General features: G+C 50.6%; 1 protein-coding gene across 7 annotated transcripts in view; it reads right to left on the reverse strand.

Moving 5' to 3' along the window:
* Positions 1-3,714: 3,714 nt before the first annotated feature.
* Rbpms (RNA binding protein, mRNA processing factor) overlaps positions 3,715-19,626 on the reverse strand; it is a 159,951-nt gene continuing 144,039 nt past the window's right edge. For 2 of the 7 annotated variants that reach the window (XM_059244630.1, XM_059244629.1), the window contains exons 6-7: positions 15,190-15,259; positions 3,715-4,427 (exon numbers count right to left, since the gene is read on the reverse strand). In XM_059244630.1, the coding sequence (XP_059100613.1) occupies positions 4,274-4,427; positions 15,190-15,259 (224 nt within the window). In that variant the 3' untranslated portion in view covers positions 3,715-4,273. Of the gene's footprint in view, positions 4,428-9,577; positions 9,682-15,189; positions 15,260-17,278; positions 17,419-19,626 lie in introns of those variants that run through there. The other 5 variants (XM_059244633.1, XM_059244631.1, XR_009374902.1 and 2 more) reach the window with 4 other exon arrangements.

Here is a 19,626-nt window from a genome sequence, read left to right on the forward strand (position 1 = left end):
CACGGCTCTGGGTTCAAGCCCTGGACACAAAACAAAAATGTAAGTATGTCGAAAGTGATACCTGACTGTGAGCTGGTGCACGCCTTTAATCCAGCATTCGGGAGGCAGAGGCAGGCGGATCCGAGTTGGAGGTCAGCCTGGTCTACAGAGTAAGTTCCAGAATAGCCAGGGCTACACAGAAAAATCCTGTCTGAAAAAACAAACAAACCAAAAAAAACTCAAAACAAAGTGGTAATTGAGCAAACTACAGCCTGAATTTGGTGAGGCCAGTTCTAGAAATGTCAGAAAACAGGTGTAGTTTTGCACTTGACACTTTGTGTGTTTGCCAAGTCTTCACACTGAAACCATGTGTTTGGTTTTCGGAGAAAAATGCTCCTTTGTCCAGGTAAATATTTTAATTTGAACATAATTTCAAATTGTATTTAGGCCTGTTTTGTTCAAAAGACAACTTGGGTAAAATGTAAGAATCTGGCTCTATCACACTTCTAACTGTGGGTAGAGATGGGAAAGAACCTGACTTCGTAGTTCATTAATCTTGGATTTTCTACCTTCTGCCTCAGCCCTATAAATGCTGGGATCCCAGGCCTGTGCAGCTCTACCCAGCTTCTGATGTGACATGAACAGAGAAAGGGGACTTTTCAAGTGTGTAAGTAGAACAAGAGGACCTTGTAGCCCCCTCCCCCACCCCACCCTGGGTCACACCCTTGTTTCTAAGTGAGGAGTGTATATGAAGTGGAGAGCAAAAGCTTCAAGTTGTTAGTAGAGCAGAAAGTTACCATGGCTTAGCTCCCCAGGTGCACCAGTGAAAGAACCCATGGATATCACTGGGCTACAAAGGAGGAAGCTAGGAAAGAGTTCTTCATGCATGGTGGCTTAAGACTTTTGAATCTGGCCAGAGCAGGGCAGCTGAACGAGGGTTGCTATTGGCAGTGTTAATCCTGCAAACGTGTTCTGCACTGGTGGTAGATAGAAACTTTACAGCACGTTCAAATTTGAACACTTTAATCAAACTGCCAACTGCATATGGTTCATTTAGCACCTGTCAGGAAAGGTTTCGAGCATTTTGAGGACCAGTATTTCAGAGAACACGTCACTAACTAGTCACTAACACTCTAGCCTTCCCAGAATGTTGTAAATTGTTTGGTCACAGAGAATGTCTCACTGGTTTAAAAGTGAACGAGGAAGAGAGCATCCATTATGCTCTTAAGCCAGGGAAGAATGCTCTTTTCAGGGAGCAGTTGGCTGTCTCAGTGATTGTTGAGATGAATTCAGAGAGTTGGCTATGCTTTCTCATTCTTTAGCTCAGGTAATGCTTGCAGTCCTGCTTCAGCCTTTTAGGTGCTGGGATTACAGATCTGCACCACCATGTCGGGCTGATTCTTAGGGATGCCTGGTGGAATGGGGCAATACTAGTTGCAAAGTCTCATGAAATAAGGGCAGATAGGCAAACACTGGGTTCAGTGAGTCCGAAGCATAGAAGTGATTAACTAGAGGTGTTCTCATTTGGAAACTCAAGCTTGGCAATATTCACTTGAGTTGAAATTTAGTTGGGGGAACTGTTTAATTTTACATGCTAGATGTTGTGTTCTTGAGGAGAGTCCATTTGGCTCCGTTACCGTTCTTTTGAACAAGCCTATATAATTGAGACCTTTTCATAAGGGAGCAAGAGTGAACGAACAAACCAGTGTGCCCTTTTCTAATACCAAGTTATTGGTTCCCAAAGACCCTGCTACATTCATATCTGCTCAGCAGAGTGGCAGAAGATACTCCGGAGAAAGTTAACGGAGTGGGTGTAAACTGCTTGGTCAGCAGGAATTTACCTAGGGCTTGCACTGGACTGGGACACACCCTGCAGGCAGGCAGACAGGCGTGTCCTTGCACATAGCTACTGAGCGGCTAGGCTGAAGGCAAAGCCATCTATGATCACTGTGCTCCATAGAGCAGTCTTGGGCATACTTCCATGAGTCTCTGGAAAACTAAGTCATGAGCTGAAAGTATCAGTGACCAAGACTGAAGGTCGCCAGTGACTACTGAACAGTTAGGAGGCAGGACGGGCAGGGATGCAGCTCAGCCGGTAAAGTACTTGCCTAGCAGATTGATAAAACCCTCTATAGCACTCCGGTGATCTCAGTACTGGGGAGGGGAGGCAAGAAGGATCAGAAGTTAGGGTCCTCCTTGGCTACACAGCAAGTTTAGTGTAAGCCTGGGATTCGTAAGACATAGGGGGTAAAACTGTGATGAGTGTATAGAATACTGTTATCTTGGCTAAATCAGCAGCCACATTTTTCTAGATTTTGAGGCTTCTTTAAAAAAAAAAAAAAGATTTCATTTTATGTGTTGTACGTGCACTGTGTGTGTCGCTGCCTAAAGATGATGATGTAACCCTCGATGATGTGGACCTCGAGTTACTGCTTTGAGTCACTAGAGGTAGGTGCTGGGAACCTAACCCCAGTCCTCCACAAGAGCAGCAAGCTATCCTAAATCCTGAGCCATCACCCCCAGCAGAATCCGGTCCCCACCCCGCAGACAGGGTCTCGCCGTGTAGCTCTGGCTGTCCTGGAACTCTGTAGATCAGGCTGGCTTAACTGAGCCAGCCTTAACTGAGATCTGCCTGCCTCTTGGGATTTAAGGTGCTCACCACCATGCCTGGCAGAACCTTAGTAATTCTGAGCTCAAATTTTGTAGGTGAGGGTGGATGGTAACTCATCGGAGCCGAGTTAAAGGTACTCAGGCGTGTGACGCCCTCAGTGGCGCGTGGGTGTGTTGTAGTTACCCTGACGGCCACTCTCTGAATCTTGCCTAGTTGTGCCACTGCCTGGAAATGGGAATCTCGGCATGATGGGTTGATGTTGTGAGTAAGTTCCCAGACAATCGTGTAGTAGCTGGAATAAACTTTATTATTACTTTTTTTAAAAACGACAATAGAAAAGTACCTTTACAGTTTATAAAAGCATACTCGATGGGGAAGTGGCCTCTCTTTAAAGCAAGTAGAGGAGTCTAAAAGCCGAGTGGCACTGGGGTCATGAGCGGTCCCCACACACCACTGTGGATGTTTTAGGTCCCCAGCTGCTGCCTCCTCCTTTCCTCTAGTTTCTAGGGCAAGGCCCTTACGCCAGGCCTTGGCGTTTCTTTTTCCAATAACCTGTAAAAACTGGACATTCTTGCTTCTAATGAAAAATAATGAAACAACACCCCCCTCCTCAACCAATGGTATAATCATTAAAACATGATGTTCCCAACACAACACAAGCAGATCAGTAACAAACATACAAAGATTGTGATTATGTCTAGCTATATCAGCAGCTGGAAATTCTGAGGTCAATATAGTATTACACATGGCTCTTGTCTGAGGAGTAGGAGGAGCTGCCCTGTCACAGCCTCTGGAAATGTGTTGGTATACAACACAAGACTAATTGGGCTTTGAAGAGGTCTTGAAGCCAGGGAAACAGCATTCATTGTAAATGGCCATGGTTACATGACCCACCCAGTGCAGTGCAGTAGGTCGTCTCAAGATGAGCACACAGTATTCCGGAGGACGTGATGGATGGCTGCCAGCCGTTAGAACACCAGCTCAGGTAGGCCAGTGCTTTGCACAATCCCTTGAGATGTGATGCCCATTGCAGCCAAGCAAGCTGGGTGGGCAGCCTGCTTCTCCTGAGGCCATGTTGGCCAAACCAAGGTCCCTCTACTCACTGGGGAAGTGAGAACAGTTTATGGAAGGTGGGTGATATATTAGGTCCCACACTCCGAGGGTGCTATCATGAACAGTAAGAATATAATAAATACAAGTATAAAATGGCAATACCTCACTTGGCATAGTTTGTATCGTGGCAGCCAGAGCCACCATGAAACCAGATGGTACACTGTGCTCAGGAGACATGACCTAAGTAGTAGTCTTTGCCCAGATGTGAATATACTATGACAGCAGATACTCCGGGGCTTTGATTGTCTTGCCGAACTCATTTCTACACCACGTTACTAATGTGCCCTGACTCTGGGCCAGGCAGATGGAGTCCACATTCACAACACAATTGTGGAAATCTCGATGCTAGTCAGAGACATGCCTCAAACATGCAGCTCATTGTAGAAGAAAAACAAGATAAACGTCATTAAAAGCATTCAAAAATCAAGCGCAAAAGTGATCTAACCTAGTGTAAGAACTCATCCCTCCATTCTTAAAATGTCTGTTAGAAAAATACTAACCGTCTTGGCTTTACTGTTGTCTTTGTTCTGAGTATGTCTCCAAACTGTACAGAAATTTCAGACCATGCATTCACAAATAACACATATTTCTTAAAATTATACAGTGTAAAAGAGTAAAACACATTTTATTATTATATATTTTTTGTCTTTGAGGAAAACAGATGTGTGATAGAGGCTGTGGCAAAGTCTTGAAGGGATCAAAACTGGACAAGGCGTTTTCAAACCTGAAACAGAGAGAAACCATGTTGGAGAGCAGCCTTGGCAGTCATGTACCTCCAGCACCTCCCTAAGCGGCTGTGAGACCAGGAGTGGCGGCAGACTCGAGGGCAGTGGACAAAGACGTCAAGCTGGCGTAATCCAGCACTGGAGGCCGAGGCAGGAGGATCAGCTGGAGTGCCAGGCCAGCCTGGGCTACAGAAAGACCCTGCCTGGAGAAAACAAAGCAGGGGGCCCAGCCAGATGGCTCAGTGGGTAAGCATAGTCAGGTCTCGTGACCTGAGTCAATCCGGGGGACTTCCGTGGTGGAGAGGGAACAGAAAGCCCTTTCCCCTCAAGTCCAAACAAATGCTCGCTTACTTTGCTTTGGCAGAATCAGAGGCTGGTCTTGGAATTTTTTTTTTTCTTGAGAGGAGCTTGCTTTGTAAGCGGCTCCTCAAGCTCACAGCTCCCCCATCTCACAAATGCTAGACTAGGTACTGCCCTGCCACTGAGTACCTCCGGCCTAGGCTCTGGACTGTGCTAGCCACAGCTTTCCAGGATACACCGTAATCCCATTTTTACTGTTATTCACTTTATAGTCTCCAACTCCCATGTGTTCTTGCTGTCTTCCGGACAGGGCAGACTCGGGTTGTCCAACACAGGAAAGGTAGACATACCAGCAGACGAGGAGTCTGCACAGAGAAAGGCTTATGTAATCATAACAATGGCCTACAACTTTTGTTTTGTTTGTTTTGTTTTTTCCCAGAGACAGGGTTTCTCTGTATAGTTCTGGTGCCTGTCCTGGATCTCGCCCTGTAGACCAGTCTGGCCTCGAACTCACAGAGATCCACCTGGCTCTGCCTCCCGAGTGCTGGGATTAAAGGTGTGCACCACCACTGCCACCCGGTGTATGGCTTACAAGTTTTAAGGTCCTAATAGAAGTACTGAGTCGCTGTGAAAGCACCAGTGAGAACGCCAACTGCACATAGCTTTGCAGAGCAGGAAGTGACATGCGGGCGGGCGCACTGTGCTATGACTCTAAGGCTCCTCCCTCTCCCCCAGTTGTTACAACCCGGCACATCACCAGCTGCTTCCTGTAGAGAGCTGTAGGAATGCTGTGGCCTTCAGTGACCACTTCCTTCTCCCTGTCCTCTGGCAGCAGCATTCCCCAGTCAGAAATGTTTGTCCGGCAGGGATAGACAAAGCTCAACCTCCTTTAGGAGATGCACTTTCTGCCTCCTCGGCCTCTTCTCACACTTAGTACCACTGGGGGGAGGGGGGGCAGGGATGGACCACATACTCTGAGAGGCTCAAGTGAGGAGAATCTAAATGTGCCCATCTCTAGGCAGGCATGGAGGGGCATGCTTTCAATCCCAGAGGCGTGGGATCTCCTGTTCAGGCTGGCCTGGTCTACGTATGAGCTCCTGGCTAGTCAGGGCTCTACTGTTAGACCCAGTTTCAAGTCAGTCGCCAAAAACACTTGCAAAAAGTGCCCATCTTTTCTGTTAAACCCTGATTTCTACCTGGGAGTGGGTGCGACCCAGAGTTCCCACAAGCTAGGTATGCGTCGGGTGGCATTTCCCTTGCTGGGCGGGAGGAGCGGGAATCTGGGGCAGAAGAGGACAGATGGAATCACGTTTTAGGTGACAGCAACAAATTCTTTGTGAGCCTGTGGCCTCTTAGCCTGACTCACTTCCTCACATCACTGACATGCTAGAGGAGCTTCAGCTGAAGCACACTGGTCATCTCAGAACACTCCTGCCTTGCTCCCCATAGAGCAGATGTCAGGGGGCAACGAACGATAACTGGTCACAGAAACGCCACAACTTCCCACCATCTACGTGTCCTGCCTCCTCCTGACCTTGACCACCATCCATCAAACCCAGGCTGTCCTGCAGGGGTTCCTGCCGTGGAGACCCTCCAGGCGCAGCACTGGGCTCCAGGAACAGGTCTGTGTGGATCCTCCTGGCTCAGAGAGGGCCATCTTGGCAAAGCAGCCAGCTAGACAGTGACCGGGACTAACGACTTAGTGTGATGCTGGACGGACAGGATGGCGGGCTGCAGGGAACAGGCTGCCACTATGGCTGCGCCTGCTCAGCTGTTGAACCTGAGTCTACACCCACCTTTGTGCACTGTTCCACTGAGACCCGTCACCATCACTTCAGCCTTGGGCAGCTCTGTCCAAGGACCATCTCCTACCCACCAACCCTGAGTAGCAGAAAATGACTCCTCATACTTCTCCATTAGCTACCAATCCCTAAGTCCTTTGTACATCCTTTGAGACTGTCTCAGGGTGTTCCCCCCTTCCCTTTTCTAGTCCCCCTCAGCATTTACAAACTGTCTTTGAAAACTCACTTTCCTAGGCCCCTCAATCCAGAAGGGCTTTGTAGAGAAGTCCCTATAAAACTTCTAGGATGTTTTCTTCACCAAGACAATCCTCTACCCCAGTGGGAGCTAGCAGGGTACAGCAAATGTCCCTTCATTAGACACATGGGCCCCTGTCCTAATTTGTAGTTGCCAGGCAGGGGACTGTACCCCAGCTCTGTAGGAAGCGGATCCCTCCGGGGTGGGGTGAATAAGCCTGATTCTGGCTTTGTGACTCTCTCCTTTCCCTCCTGCACAGGATCTTTTCAAGTTGGGGAAGGAGGAGTGCTGAACCTATAGTCCCCTAGCTTTCCAGAACCCATCCTGGAGATGTAGTTCTCACATGGGAAAAGAATGTATCCACACTGCCATCTATGTCCCAGACTGAACACAAGGTCATAATGGAGCTATTTCAGTCCCTGTAAACAAGGAAGAGGTTTAGCTAGGGATGGAGTTCAAACCTTGGAATGTGTTAACAAGGACGTTTAAACAGAATCCAAAGACATCCGGGAACACAAAGCGCCACGGAGGGACAGCGGGCTGGGTGACGAGGGGCAGATTCTTTTCCAAAGAGCCTTTTGGGAAAGGGAGCCCAGAACAACGTGTAAGTGGTACCTCAAAAACCAGAACCACACAGCTGATGACACGGCTCTGTGGAAGCCTGACAGACAACCTGAGCTTGAGGCAGCTCCGGAAAGTTGTCCTGACTTCCACACGTCCTCTGCACGTGCGTGTGCACAAGACAATTTCAAAAGCGGAAACAACCCTGTCAAAGTTCCTCGTGGTGAGTGAGCTGCAGCCGCACACACTGGAAGACATGGGGACTTGAAGTATATCCAGTCCGAAAACACTGGACTGCGGCTGCCTCTGATGTGAGCTCACTGGGGCACGTGGCTGACTCACAGGGGGACGATAAAGTGGAACAACACCTGTGATTCTGCGTTGCTAAGCTACACTCTGCCTGGCCAAGTACCAGGTAGACTTTCTCTCGTAATCAAACAACGGCTTTGGCCATGCATCTGCATATTGATTTCCCTCAAAGCTTAACTTCAGCCTTCTAACGTTTATTTTTGCCAAGTCAGGTAAGAACTATTCCTCTGCTACCCTGACTCCATTTTTATACCTATCGGCTTAATCAAGGACTCATACAAGTGAATATTCCAAACATTTAAAGTGGTTATAGTCTTCTGCGGAGACCAGTCTCCATGTACCCTTCCTGGCCATGTTTGTGCATGGCTCCAGCCCCTCTAGGCAGAGGGACCCTCCCTCCCTCAGCCCAGGTGTGCCTCTGTCGGGGGCATCTGAAACTCTAGTCCTGAGCCCCTCACCGCCTCCTGCTCCTTTATTATTAGGCCCTCTGGTATTGGGTATAACATCACCCACTTCTGCCACTGGGCCGGTAGACCTTGGACAGCTAATATTTTGGTTGTTTTACTGCACTTAAAAAAATACCCGGCACTGGGGAGCTCGGTGTGAAAGCATTGCCTAGCATGCACAAGGATCTGGCTTAGGACTAGGAAAAAAAAAAAAATAACTGCACGAGTGTCTATACACTGATCTTTAAATTACCCAGAGAAGAAAAGAAAAACCCCTCAAAACAAAACTCATGAGGATCAAGAACATCATGGGCACTGCTGCCTAGGACCATGAGGAAAGGAAACAGATTACAAGGCCGTATGATTGATGGGTTGTATGATGGGTCATGTATAGGGCCTTTGACAGCTTGGTGCTACTGTAACGGGGAAATACATTCTTCTGGTGGCTCCGTTTCCAGGTGCAAGGCAGGCACAATGGAGCACGTCAGATGTGCGTTCTTCAAAACGAGTGTTAAGAGGTGCCGTTCTCAGCATGAGGTCACTTAGGCCCCCCCAAATGCCATAATGACCTCCTTGGTTAGCTGCCTGATCCTCTGCTCTCAGCAGCAACCCTGACGTCCTTTTTGACTCTTTTTTTTTTTTTTTTTAAATAGGCCCCCTCATAAGGAATGAAATTCGCCTCCTTATTTGGGCTGAGGCATGAAGTGGCCCTGGCATTCTGTTACCCGAAGCCACGCTCGGCACAGTCACTGAACGCTGCCGTCTGAGGCTGGTAGTGTACACTGTAATTTCATCGACAGACCACCACCTAGGGCCAGGCTTGGTGGCACACGCCTTGGTGGCACTCGGAAGGCCGAGGGAGGGAGACCCCAAGTTCCACATCGGCCTGAGGTAGGTAGTGAGACCCTGACTTCCAAGCCAAACTAAACCAAAACTGACGACTTGAGATTATGACAGCCACCGGGACACGGAGGAACCCCTGGAGAAGGCTGCAGCTTTAGTTCGACCATACTAACCCTGAGTTACTGTATTTGGACAGATGAGAAGGAAACACATGCACTATATCTTAGATTTCCAACAAACTGCTCAATTTCAAACGAAGGTTTAGGGAGCTGAAAGGGAGGGAAAATCTTCATTTGCTTATGAAATTCCCTTAAACCATGGTGCCACAGGGGCAATCCAACGTGAATGGACACAGCCTTACTTGAGAAGGCCATGGTGTGATCTGCAAATGCATGATAGCATATACCTTCCCCAGCATTAGAGAGGCTGAGGCTAGCCTGGGCTACACAGCAAGATAAGTACCCACCAAGAAACCAAACTACCTGTTTACTACCATCCTGGCTGACCTGAAGTGGTCTGTGGCTGGGAGTCCCTGCCATACAACCGGAGAGGGTATGCAGATACCACAGACTCATGCACACACAGGCCGTGGTTCCAGGAGATACTGGTGCCCATCCTGCCCACACTGGTTGCCACCTGACTTAGGCACTCACCAGCAAGCTCCAGTTTTGCAGAACAGCTGGATGACAGTCGCCACCAGTGAAGATCGCATTAATACCCACAAGACAGATTGCAGCCGCCATCACACACCCGAGACCTGGGTGGACAGAGAGATCTGTTAACTGCGCATGGCAACCTTCTCTGTGGACCTTATGGTGCCCTGGGTCAGGACGACCAGCCTGCCCTGTTGGGGCCAGGAGCTGAGCACAGCTGCCACTGCAGAATGACCTTGCAAGCAGCACCGAACGCAGACAGAAAAGTGGTCTGGGGACTTAGAACAATGTGAATAGGCTATTGGGCCAGAGGCAAGGGCACTCAGAAGTCACTGAGGTAGAAGCCGCTCAAGCACAGGCCGCCTGTTCTAGTCTGGAGACCATGCACCTAGAGTTATGGTGTGGGATTCCAAGAACCCCACTAGACCCCAAGTGCCATCCCAAAGCCGTCCAGCCAGATCATTAGATCTGAGGCTCCACACAGACTCAGGACGGCCACTAGTCCCAGGGGCTGCCTCAGACCATAACAGCTTTGGACAGCCCGAGAGCCCAGCCCTGTCACGTCTGGTAACTAGGCTCTGCTGTGAGCAGGAAGTAGTACATCTGTAACTGTCCTGTGATGCCCAAGGTGCTGAGACCCAGCCGATTCATCTTTACTACACTGGCTGCTGCTGGCCCAGGGGTTTCTACAAACTTTCTCACACTAGATAGAGAAGCCCAGCTCCACGGCCATGCACAGCAGACCCTACTGCCATGTTTCCATGAGCTCGCTACTGTCTCTAGCGTGCAGGGCTTCCTGATGCTCTGCTGAAGATGGAAGAGGCTACATCCTGTGTGGAATCTGTTCTTCTGAAGTCAGGGGTGAGCCTGTGGAACAGGCAGCCTTCCGGAATAAACGGGGAAGAGCTCACTACGGAAACATTTAAAGAGGGGGTGGGCATGCTTCTGGTTTCCTAGTAAAAGCTGGGTTGTTTGAGGAAGGAAGAGACCTAATCTCCCCCAAGCCTTGTCACACTCCAAGTGACCAAGGGTGCCCCCCGAGGCTGACTGGCAATAGCATCCCTCCTGAGGTGGCCAAGCTGCACTGAGTTTTGAGGATGCCTGTTGCTGCTGAAGTCACACTGGTGGCTTGCTTCCTCATGACTTCTGGGCTCATGCTAATCAGGAGGACGAACAGGCCCTACGTTCACCCGGGCATGGGGGTTTACCAACAAGCTTTGCAGATCGGGGCTCACAGGAGGTAGTGGGCAAGAGTCAGGCATTTCTGAGACTGTGACGTGCCCAGGGCCCCAGAATGTGTGCATTCCCCATGTTCTGCCAAGCACAGAAGCCCTCTGCACACCCTTGTAAAATCCGAAGATGAGTGGGCACTGGAGCTGGGGCAGGGGGTCAGTATCCAGTCTCCCATCTGGCCGCTCTCTTCAAGCTTGAACAGCCAGACACGGAACAGGTAATGGGGCACAACTTTTGTGCACGTGGCTATCAGGGGGCCTGGGTGTAGGGACCAGCCTGGTGGTCATGGCTGGGAGTAGATGTGTGGCCTTGCAGCTTACCGAGGCTTGGGGGACCTAGGACTGGCTGGAGGGGTGCAGTATCCGGCAGGGCAGAGGTGGGCAGCCCTGTAGTATCCATGGAAGCACACCAGACCCTAGGCTGAGAGCAGTCAGAGCCAGACCCCCCCATCTCCCTGTGGGCATCTCCCAGAGAAGGGCTGGCAGTGGCTTCTTCATGTGCTTTCCTCCAGGCCGCTGGTCACTTCGCAAGCCCACCTCCTTTTATTTAGCCATGGGAGAGGAAAATGGATCGGAGCAGTCATATTCTCCAAACATGGCACAGTGGGGTCTGCTGGGCAGCCCCGCCTGCTGAGCCTCCTACATGAAGCATGAAAAGCTGTCAAGCCCCCACAATTCCTAGCAGACTCCATGGTCCCCCTCTCCTCACCCCTAGTTGACCTATTATGTTCATTTTATTCATCCGTTACCCTCCTCCTCAGTACACTCTAGTTGTTCAATAAACACATGCTTTTGTGTGATCCTGAAAAAGTAGAAATAGGAGGGGTAAGTCAGTCGCAAGAACTGCCCTGGCTTCTGAGTGTACTGCAATATGGAGCACCCTGGTCTCTTCTAAAGGAGAGAGCAGAGGTGATTGCTGGAGCCACAGCAGCCATCTGGGCCTACATGAAGGCCCAGCCTTAAAGACAGAGGCAGACTAGCCTGTTCCTCCCAAAGAAGGTGTAGGCATAAACTGCCACAAATTCCAGCCATTTTATCTCCCATTATTTCCTCTAATTTAGTGAGGATGTAACGACACATGCTTACAATTTCCATGCCGTGGTTAAAGGCCAAGCGAATCTCACAAGTTCTTATGAATATTATCTCATCTCGCACCAATTCCCAGGCTCTTTAGAAGACTTGTTTAACTATATTTGGACATCCAACAAGGAAAGGCATCTGTTACTCGTAAGAAGCGACAGAAAACGTGTTCTCTTGTTCTTGGTAGAGCAGGGAAATCGATAATTTTCAAAACATTGTCTTTCAAACATTATCACAGTTCTCTATCACATGGTTGGACCACCACCAAAACTCTATAGTGATGGGGCGATACGTGCAGACAGACTAAACATCACTCATCTACCGACTCCGTGCCAAGCAAACAGCATCAGCGCACTCGGCCCTCCGGCCACTCTTCCAGAGGTCTCCCTCACACCACCAGTGAGGCAAACCCACAGACCGTTCTCTGCAGCCTGAGCCCAGGGCATCGCAGCAGCTGTTCTGTGGACACTCTGTCAACAAGGCTCCCCATGAGAACGGGACAACGTAGGACACACCAGATAGAACCCACATGTACACCCAGAGAAAGGGCTAGGTTGGTTTATATTTCAAGTTTAGTCATCTATTTTACGTCAGCACTGAGCAGCAGAGTGGGTAAACTAAAGATCCCTAAGGAGGCTAGGCACAGTGCTGCACCCTTGTAATCCCAAACACTTGGGAGCCAGAAGCAAGATCACAAGTCCAGACCAGCCCGCTACGTAAGACCTTGTCTCAGAAAACCAAACTCACACCCACCGCCTCTTCCGGAGTAGGCCAAGCACCATCGAGGATTTGAAGGCCAGCACACAACACTCTAACACCAGAAGGGATGGTATGAGGCCAAGCACCCCTACTGCCTCACTGTCTGTTCCAGTACCATTTTCTGTGGTATGAAGTTGGCCACCTGGCCAGCATTGGCCTTTCTGACACGTGTTTTGGTTTCCTGATTGTCCCTATTAGCTCCTCAGCTAAGAGGGACAGATCTGTTTCCTATTCCCCCAAATTGCGTAGCTTGGATTATTAGCTGACTTGGAAAGGGCCTGATCCAAGGCTCTGGAAGGCGCTAGAATGATGGCTGTACATGCCTAGCTCCATGCCACAGTAATGGGCACTGCTACCCACATTCCTTCTGGGCTATCTCCACATGACACACCCCCCGAGACCTTCTCACACCCCAGCCAAGCTCTGGCCTGTGGCCCATATTCAGCTCAGAAGAGATGGATTGTGTACAAGAGATGTTACATTCTTTGGTTCAGATCTTTCTGTGTGCTGACGGCAGCAGTCCCTAACCTGCTTTGGTAGCTGCGGCCACCACTGGGCCTCTGACTGACAGCTACCGTAATGGGTCTGTGAAGAATAATGATTTCGGGGGGGGGGGGGGGGATGTAAGCATGCTCGTACAAAGTGTAAGGTCTTTTAAACCAGAACACACATAATCGCTTAAAGCCTATATAAACAGTAAACAAAATGAAACAACAAAGAGAGAAGCTTTGTGCCATCGACATTCGCCAACTTGCCCACCAACTGAAACCAGTGTCCCTCGAGTACCTACCACTGCTGGCAGAACCACATGGCTCTCTGCCACTCCGATTCCATGACATGCATTCCTGCTGGCTGGTAGCCCCGCCCCGCCCCAGGCCAGGAGCACACTGGGAAACACTGACCTCCCGTCACTATGAGGTCTCAGCAAGTGCAGTCAACACTCAGCATGAATACCGAAGGTGACCCATCACCACCTCCACCTTAGGGCCCAAGAGGCTGCTGCCTGTGGCAACTTTGCTTTCTCTTCCGGAAGACAAGGCTAGCCCCATCACCCATCATTCTTACTTCCTCTTTCCACGAGCACTCACAAACATGAGGTAAGCTGCCACAGACTTGTTTACAACACAAGGTAGCTCTGCAGAGTCATGACCTAAGGAAGTCCTGAGCCTCTGCCTCAACAGTGGGAGAAGTATCTATTTATGTGGCCTACTCTCAGAGTAGAAGGGCTTGAAGATCCTGCCACCATCAGCATCAGGACCGGGGCCAAACACGCTGTCAGGGCTGCCTTAGCGTCTCAGGACCCAAGCCTGCTCCTCCACCCATCCGCTTCCCTCCCTGGTTCATAAACGGCTGAGGGATCTAACGGAGATGGTGACTGGGGAACCGTAACGCTGTTCATTTCGGCCACACGCCCCAGTTCCCACCACGTTACAGTTCAGAACTGTGGTGCCCTGTGCTTAATCAGAAATTTAGTCAAGACACCAAATTACAGAAGGCATCTGTGTTTCTGCAGACACTGCATTTACAAGAAATAATTGATACCATTGTTGTCCAAAGCAAAGTTAGGCCTAACCTGGCACAAAGATACCAGTTAGGGCGTGGTTTATAACCACACTTAGGTTGGCTAACACTACAACTCAATGGCATTTCTGTAAACTTTCTGTCTCATATCGCTTGTCTGGGCGTTTGGCTTACATATTAGGTTCTGATTTTTAAGGGTTGTTTTTTTTTTTTGGTGTGTATTTCTTGTGCCTTTTCTTTATTTTTTTAAAATTCTGGCTTGGTGTTTGTTCGTTTGTTTGCCTGTTTTTCTATTGGGCTGATGGGGAGGTAGGAGGAGTTGAGGAAGGAAAACTGTGATCAGAATCTGTTGTACAAAAAATTATTTCTGGGAGCTGGAGAGAGAGCTGGGGATGGGTGTGTGTGTAAGAGCACTTGTTGCTCTTGTACAGGACTTCGGTTTGGTTCCCAGAACCCACATGGTGACTCAACCACCTCTAACTCCAGTTCTGGGGGTGACAGATGCCCTCTTCTGAGCTCTTGGGGTACTGCGTGCATGTGGTTCACATACACACATGCAGGCAAAAAACTCATACATGTAAAGAACAAATCTAAAAAATAAAAAGATTTTAAAATCTTAAGGCAAGTCTTGGTAACAACAGCACACTGCCTTCTATAAAAAAAAAAAAATCTGTTTGAGTGGACAACATGTCCTCCATATTGGGAAGGGTTTTTGTTTAATGCTGAGAGCAGGTGAATGACAACCAAGTGATGATTTTTCTGATGCCTGGTCTGTAGACATGAGCACTGATGAAAACTTATGGGATGGACGGACAGGAATCTGATCCCTAAGTGAGAGCCAAGCAGCGCTGGGTCTGTTCGTCATCTTCCCACTCCGGGTGAAAATGCCCCAGGGAGGTACCCAGGTTTCTCCTGGATGGAGGAAGCTGCTGATCACAGACACCCGCCACGTGTGGGCTAGGTGCACTGAAGAGCCCCGGGAGAAGCCCCTGGAGAAGCCCCGGGAAGCCCCGTACTCACACAGCCTTCAGCAGAACTGCCGGGACTTCCAACCCTGAGAAGTAGCCTCGGAGGGAGGGAGCCAGCGCATCTGGAAAGACAGGAAGAGCAGTGAGCCAGGGGTCCCACCTGGTTCTGGGCGGGTCTTCAGCCCTCCTCACTGCTCCCAGAGGGCCACGGTAGGATTTCCTGCCCAGGGCCGAGAAACACCACAGCAGCAGCATCCTGAGAGACTTGCCCTGTGCCCTGTGAACGTACCAGCCAAGCTTACAGAGCTGCACCCGCTCCAGCTGGCACCGGGGTCCCTCCAACTGCCTTCCTTTTCAGAGCTAAGGAGCATCAGAGGCCCAGGATGAGCCAGCCTGTGGATCCTCCCCTCCAACCTCCCTTAGAAATACCCAAGCCGGGCAGAACTGCCTAATGGTTTCCTAAGCAAAATACAAGGGAAGGTGAGGAGCACTTCATGACTCCTCCCGAGGCTGGCCTGGCGGGAACTCAACTTTCTCAAGAGCCTGTTCTCTCAGGGAAGGGGTTGGCTCCCTGGCATGGTGGGGTTTCTGGAAGACCAGGCTGTGCTCACAGTGCCCCAGAGGTGCCTGGAGCCGGTGGCAAACAGCTAAACACAGGGCAACAGCAGTCTCTCGACAACCTAACAACCAGGCTGAGGGATGCCTTCTCCACCGGGCAGATGCTCCGGGTCTTGTGCCGAGCGAAGTGTGAACAAGCTTTGCACTCTTAAACACCCATCCACCGACAATGCCAGTTTTGTCTGTAGTCTGTTGGGCAGAGGGAATGCCTGTTGACTGCCGCCGTCTCCATTCCTCATCCCCCTCCTCTTTGTTTGGAGACTGGGTCTCACATAGCCCAGGCTAACTTCTAACTCACCATGAAACCAAGGTTAGCCCTGAGGGGCTGGAGAGAGAGACCAGTGGTTAAGAGCACTGGCTGCTTTTCCAGAGGTCCTGAGTTCAATTCCCGGCACCCACATGGTGACTCACAACCGTCTATAATAGGATTAGATGCCCTCTTCTGGCATGAGGTATACATGCAGGGCACTCACACATAAAATATAAATATATTAAATTAAAAAAATTAGCCTTGAACCCCCGATCCTCCAGCTTCTACTTCCAGAGAACAGGCTTACTCTACCTCTCCTCTATCAGGTAAGAGGGATGGCCCCCCACAGAGCTCTGCTTGCCAAGTGCTGGGATTAAAGGAGGGGACACTTGGGAAGTGGGGGCAGGACCTCCCTCCACACATGGCTCCTCAAGTATGTAGATGCGGCAGGAGCCATTCTGGCCGAGGCAGAGGTACCGTGGGGCCAGAGGGAAATTACAGACAAGCCTAGGAAGACCCCAGGGTCTCAGGGATTCAGGCAAACCTGCCCCTTCTTCTCTTTCACAAGTGTGGGAAGCAACCTGTCCCAGAATCCAGCTCAGAATGCAGAACCAGGCGCTGCTGGACCCTGCCTACCTGACTTTAAGGGCCGAGAAGCCAAGGGGCTGGACCCTAGAGAGAAGCTAGTTCTTAGACCTTTGCCCCGGTCCCCAAGCAGTCCTCAAGGGTTTCCTGCCAACTCAAGGACTCTCCCCCCATAGTAATCATGTCTCCTGGTTGTCAGTGTAGCACGGGAGGGCCACACTAGGGGTCTCCACCTACTAGGTCAACTTGGGGTAGAGACTTTTCTCTGACTTGGGACATATGTGGCTCCAAGCAAACCCCCAGGATGAACCGTAAGCTTCTGGCACTTCAGAGTCTACCTCAGGGCATCCCTAGGGCCATCTTGAATATGAGGTATCCTCTGGGGACCATGTCAGAGGTCATTTCCAGAAAGCAGAGAGCAGCTGGCCAGAGGCTCAAGACTGTGAGGGTAAAGCCATGTTGCCCAAGAGTCCCCCCCCCCCAATGGTCTTTGAAGACAGGCCAGCATCTTTCCCACAACTCATGGCAGGAGGGGCTGAGGGACCAGAAACTTGTCCTGGAGGACAGACTAAACAGCCACACTTGAGTGTCTGTAGGACAAAAGGAGCTTAAAAAAAAAAAAATCAAGAGGAGAAAATGTGGAAAATCAGGGTTTGGAGGGCTAGAGACAGAAGAGACCAGTACCTACCCATGGCTCATGGCTCGTTCATTCATCTGAGTCCATTTGCTCACTAAAGAGAGCAGAGTTGGCGCTGCCTTCCCGCGTCAGCTGGGGAAGGTCAGCCTAGGGGCCAGGGCCCTTAGGCAGGGGGCGCAGGGACCCGAGACCTAAAATGGTCCGTGTGCACTGGGTCAGTGTGGAGCGGCAGTGGCATTGTGAGGCCTGGGTGTGAGGAGGGGATGTAGGGCCCCGAGGCCACCATGGGATGGTGTTCACTGAGGGGACACAGGAATGAATGGGCTGGCAGGGGGGACAGTGAGCCGCAGGGTAGATGGCACGGGTCTGGGCCAGGTGAAGGTGACTGTGAAAGAGGCCTCCTCGCTGTCTGCCACTGTAACACACACACACACACACACACACACACCCTACACGCCCTCCATCACACAGCAGCCGATTGAGAAATGGACTCCCAAGCTCATCCCTCTGTGTGGTTCACGGCTGGGACTCCACAGTGCTGGGACTCCACAGTGCGCTTTCCAAGAGGTGGTAGCTCTTGCTGCGTTCCAGATACCCGAGGCAACCCACCTTCCAGCAGGGGGCAGTGCCTGGCAGGCCAAACTGAGCGGCCTCCTGTCCCTACACCCACAGAGGGGCAGAGTCCGAGGGGCACAGCCAGGAGTGTGGGCAGCTGGCCCAGGAGAACAAGCTGTTTTGTGCTAATCACTACTGTTTGGAGGATGGCAAGGAGAAGGTTCACCTTTACCCCCGTTTGGGCAGTCTGCTCTGCTGTAGCTTTTGGCCCCGGGTCACTCCTGTCCAAGCCCCGAGGCTGCTTCTGACTCCTCATTAACACCTGACTGCAGGGGACCACAGGCTTCCCCAGACTTCCTCACAGTAAGTTTTTTAGGAATACCTTAAGTCCACATGTAACCACGGAAGAAGAGCTGGCCTCAAGGGTCATCCTGGTCACTTCTGCACTGCAGAAGCATGTACACGCACGCACGCACACACGCACACACACACACACACACACACACACACACACAAACTTCACAAGCTTGTATACTATTCCGGGGGTTTAAGGTCCCCATGAGAACTTCTAATACAATATTTAACTAACACTACCCCTGAGTCAGTCTGTGCCAGAGGTAAGTGTCAAGCGTATCACAGACTGAGAAATCTAGAAACCTGAAATTTTTCCAAGTAACCGAGTTGTTAAGGCGGTAATTCATTGTCCTGGGGCCACACTGTATGGATTCCGCCACCCTCCATCAGGAATGCTGCTTTAAAACACTCCTCATAGAAAGGCAACATTGTCTCACCAGGTACTAATATCCCAAGTGGTGACAGGCTAGACGTGAGTGGCAGACACCTGGGAAGTAAATAATTTGGAGAAGAAAAATAAAACATGCCAGAGAAAGTAGCAGATACCCACAAGACACAGAACGGAAGCCCGACACTTCAACACCACGCAGGATTTGTTCCCAATGATGGTGCCCAGGGCAGAAAGGCCTGCCTGTCTCCAGGGTGGAACCCCCACTCAGTGCACCATCCCTGGCACCCCCTGCAGGCTGAGCACCCCAGGGCGGGGCAGGGGCGACTATCACTTGCTCTGATTCTCCTCTCTCTAGTGACCGAGTCCCACTATCACCATCTTCAGATTCCTGAGGAAGGCTTCCAGGACATAGGGACCACTATAGTTAGTGGACATCCTTTGGTGGCTTTCTCTGTGGACCACGGGGGCAAGTCCAGAGCTGCAGTCTCTGGGCCCCCAGGCTCGCTTCAGCCCGAATCGTTTTAAACATCGGACCGCATGTATTTGTTTATGAATTTATTTAGGTGTATGAGTGTGAGGAAGGAGGGCAGCCTGGCCGAGCTGGTTTTCCTTTCCACCAAATGGTGGGAGCCAGGGATTGAACTCAGGTCATCAGGCTTGGTGGCCAAGTGCTGCCAAGCCATCTCACTTGCCTTTCAAAGTGCCCTCTGGGCTGCTGGCATGCACATGCTCAGATGTGAGGCCCTGCTCTTGATTTAGACGTCCAGAAGCATGCCTGGAACTGTCTAGAAAGGCCGGCAGCACAGTAAGCTTGAGAGCTGTTAACACTCTCCGACCTTGGGCGGAGTCAATGCGGAACAGTGCATGAAAGGTTCTGCTGTGATACGGGACTCACCCCTGGCCAAGAGTCTTTTGACTCTGTACCAGCTATTAATACCCATGGAGCCGAGAAATGCCAGGGTGGGCCCCTGCCAGTGGTGATGAGGTGGGTCTAGGTGGCCAAGGTGCATCCAATGTGGCACCCAAACTTCTAGCTCTTAATGAAACTAACCTAACATTTGAAGATGACCACACCGGTGACATCCTGGTCTAGTCACTG

Source organism: Peromyscus eremicus, chromosome 17, assembly GCF_949786415.1.
Source record: "Peromyscus eremicus chromosome 17, PerEre_H2_v1, whole genome shotgun sequence".
Classification (NCBI taxonomy): domain Eukaryota; kingdom Metazoa; phylum Chordata; class Mammalia; order Rodentia; family Cricetidae; genus Peromyscus; species Peromyscus eremicus.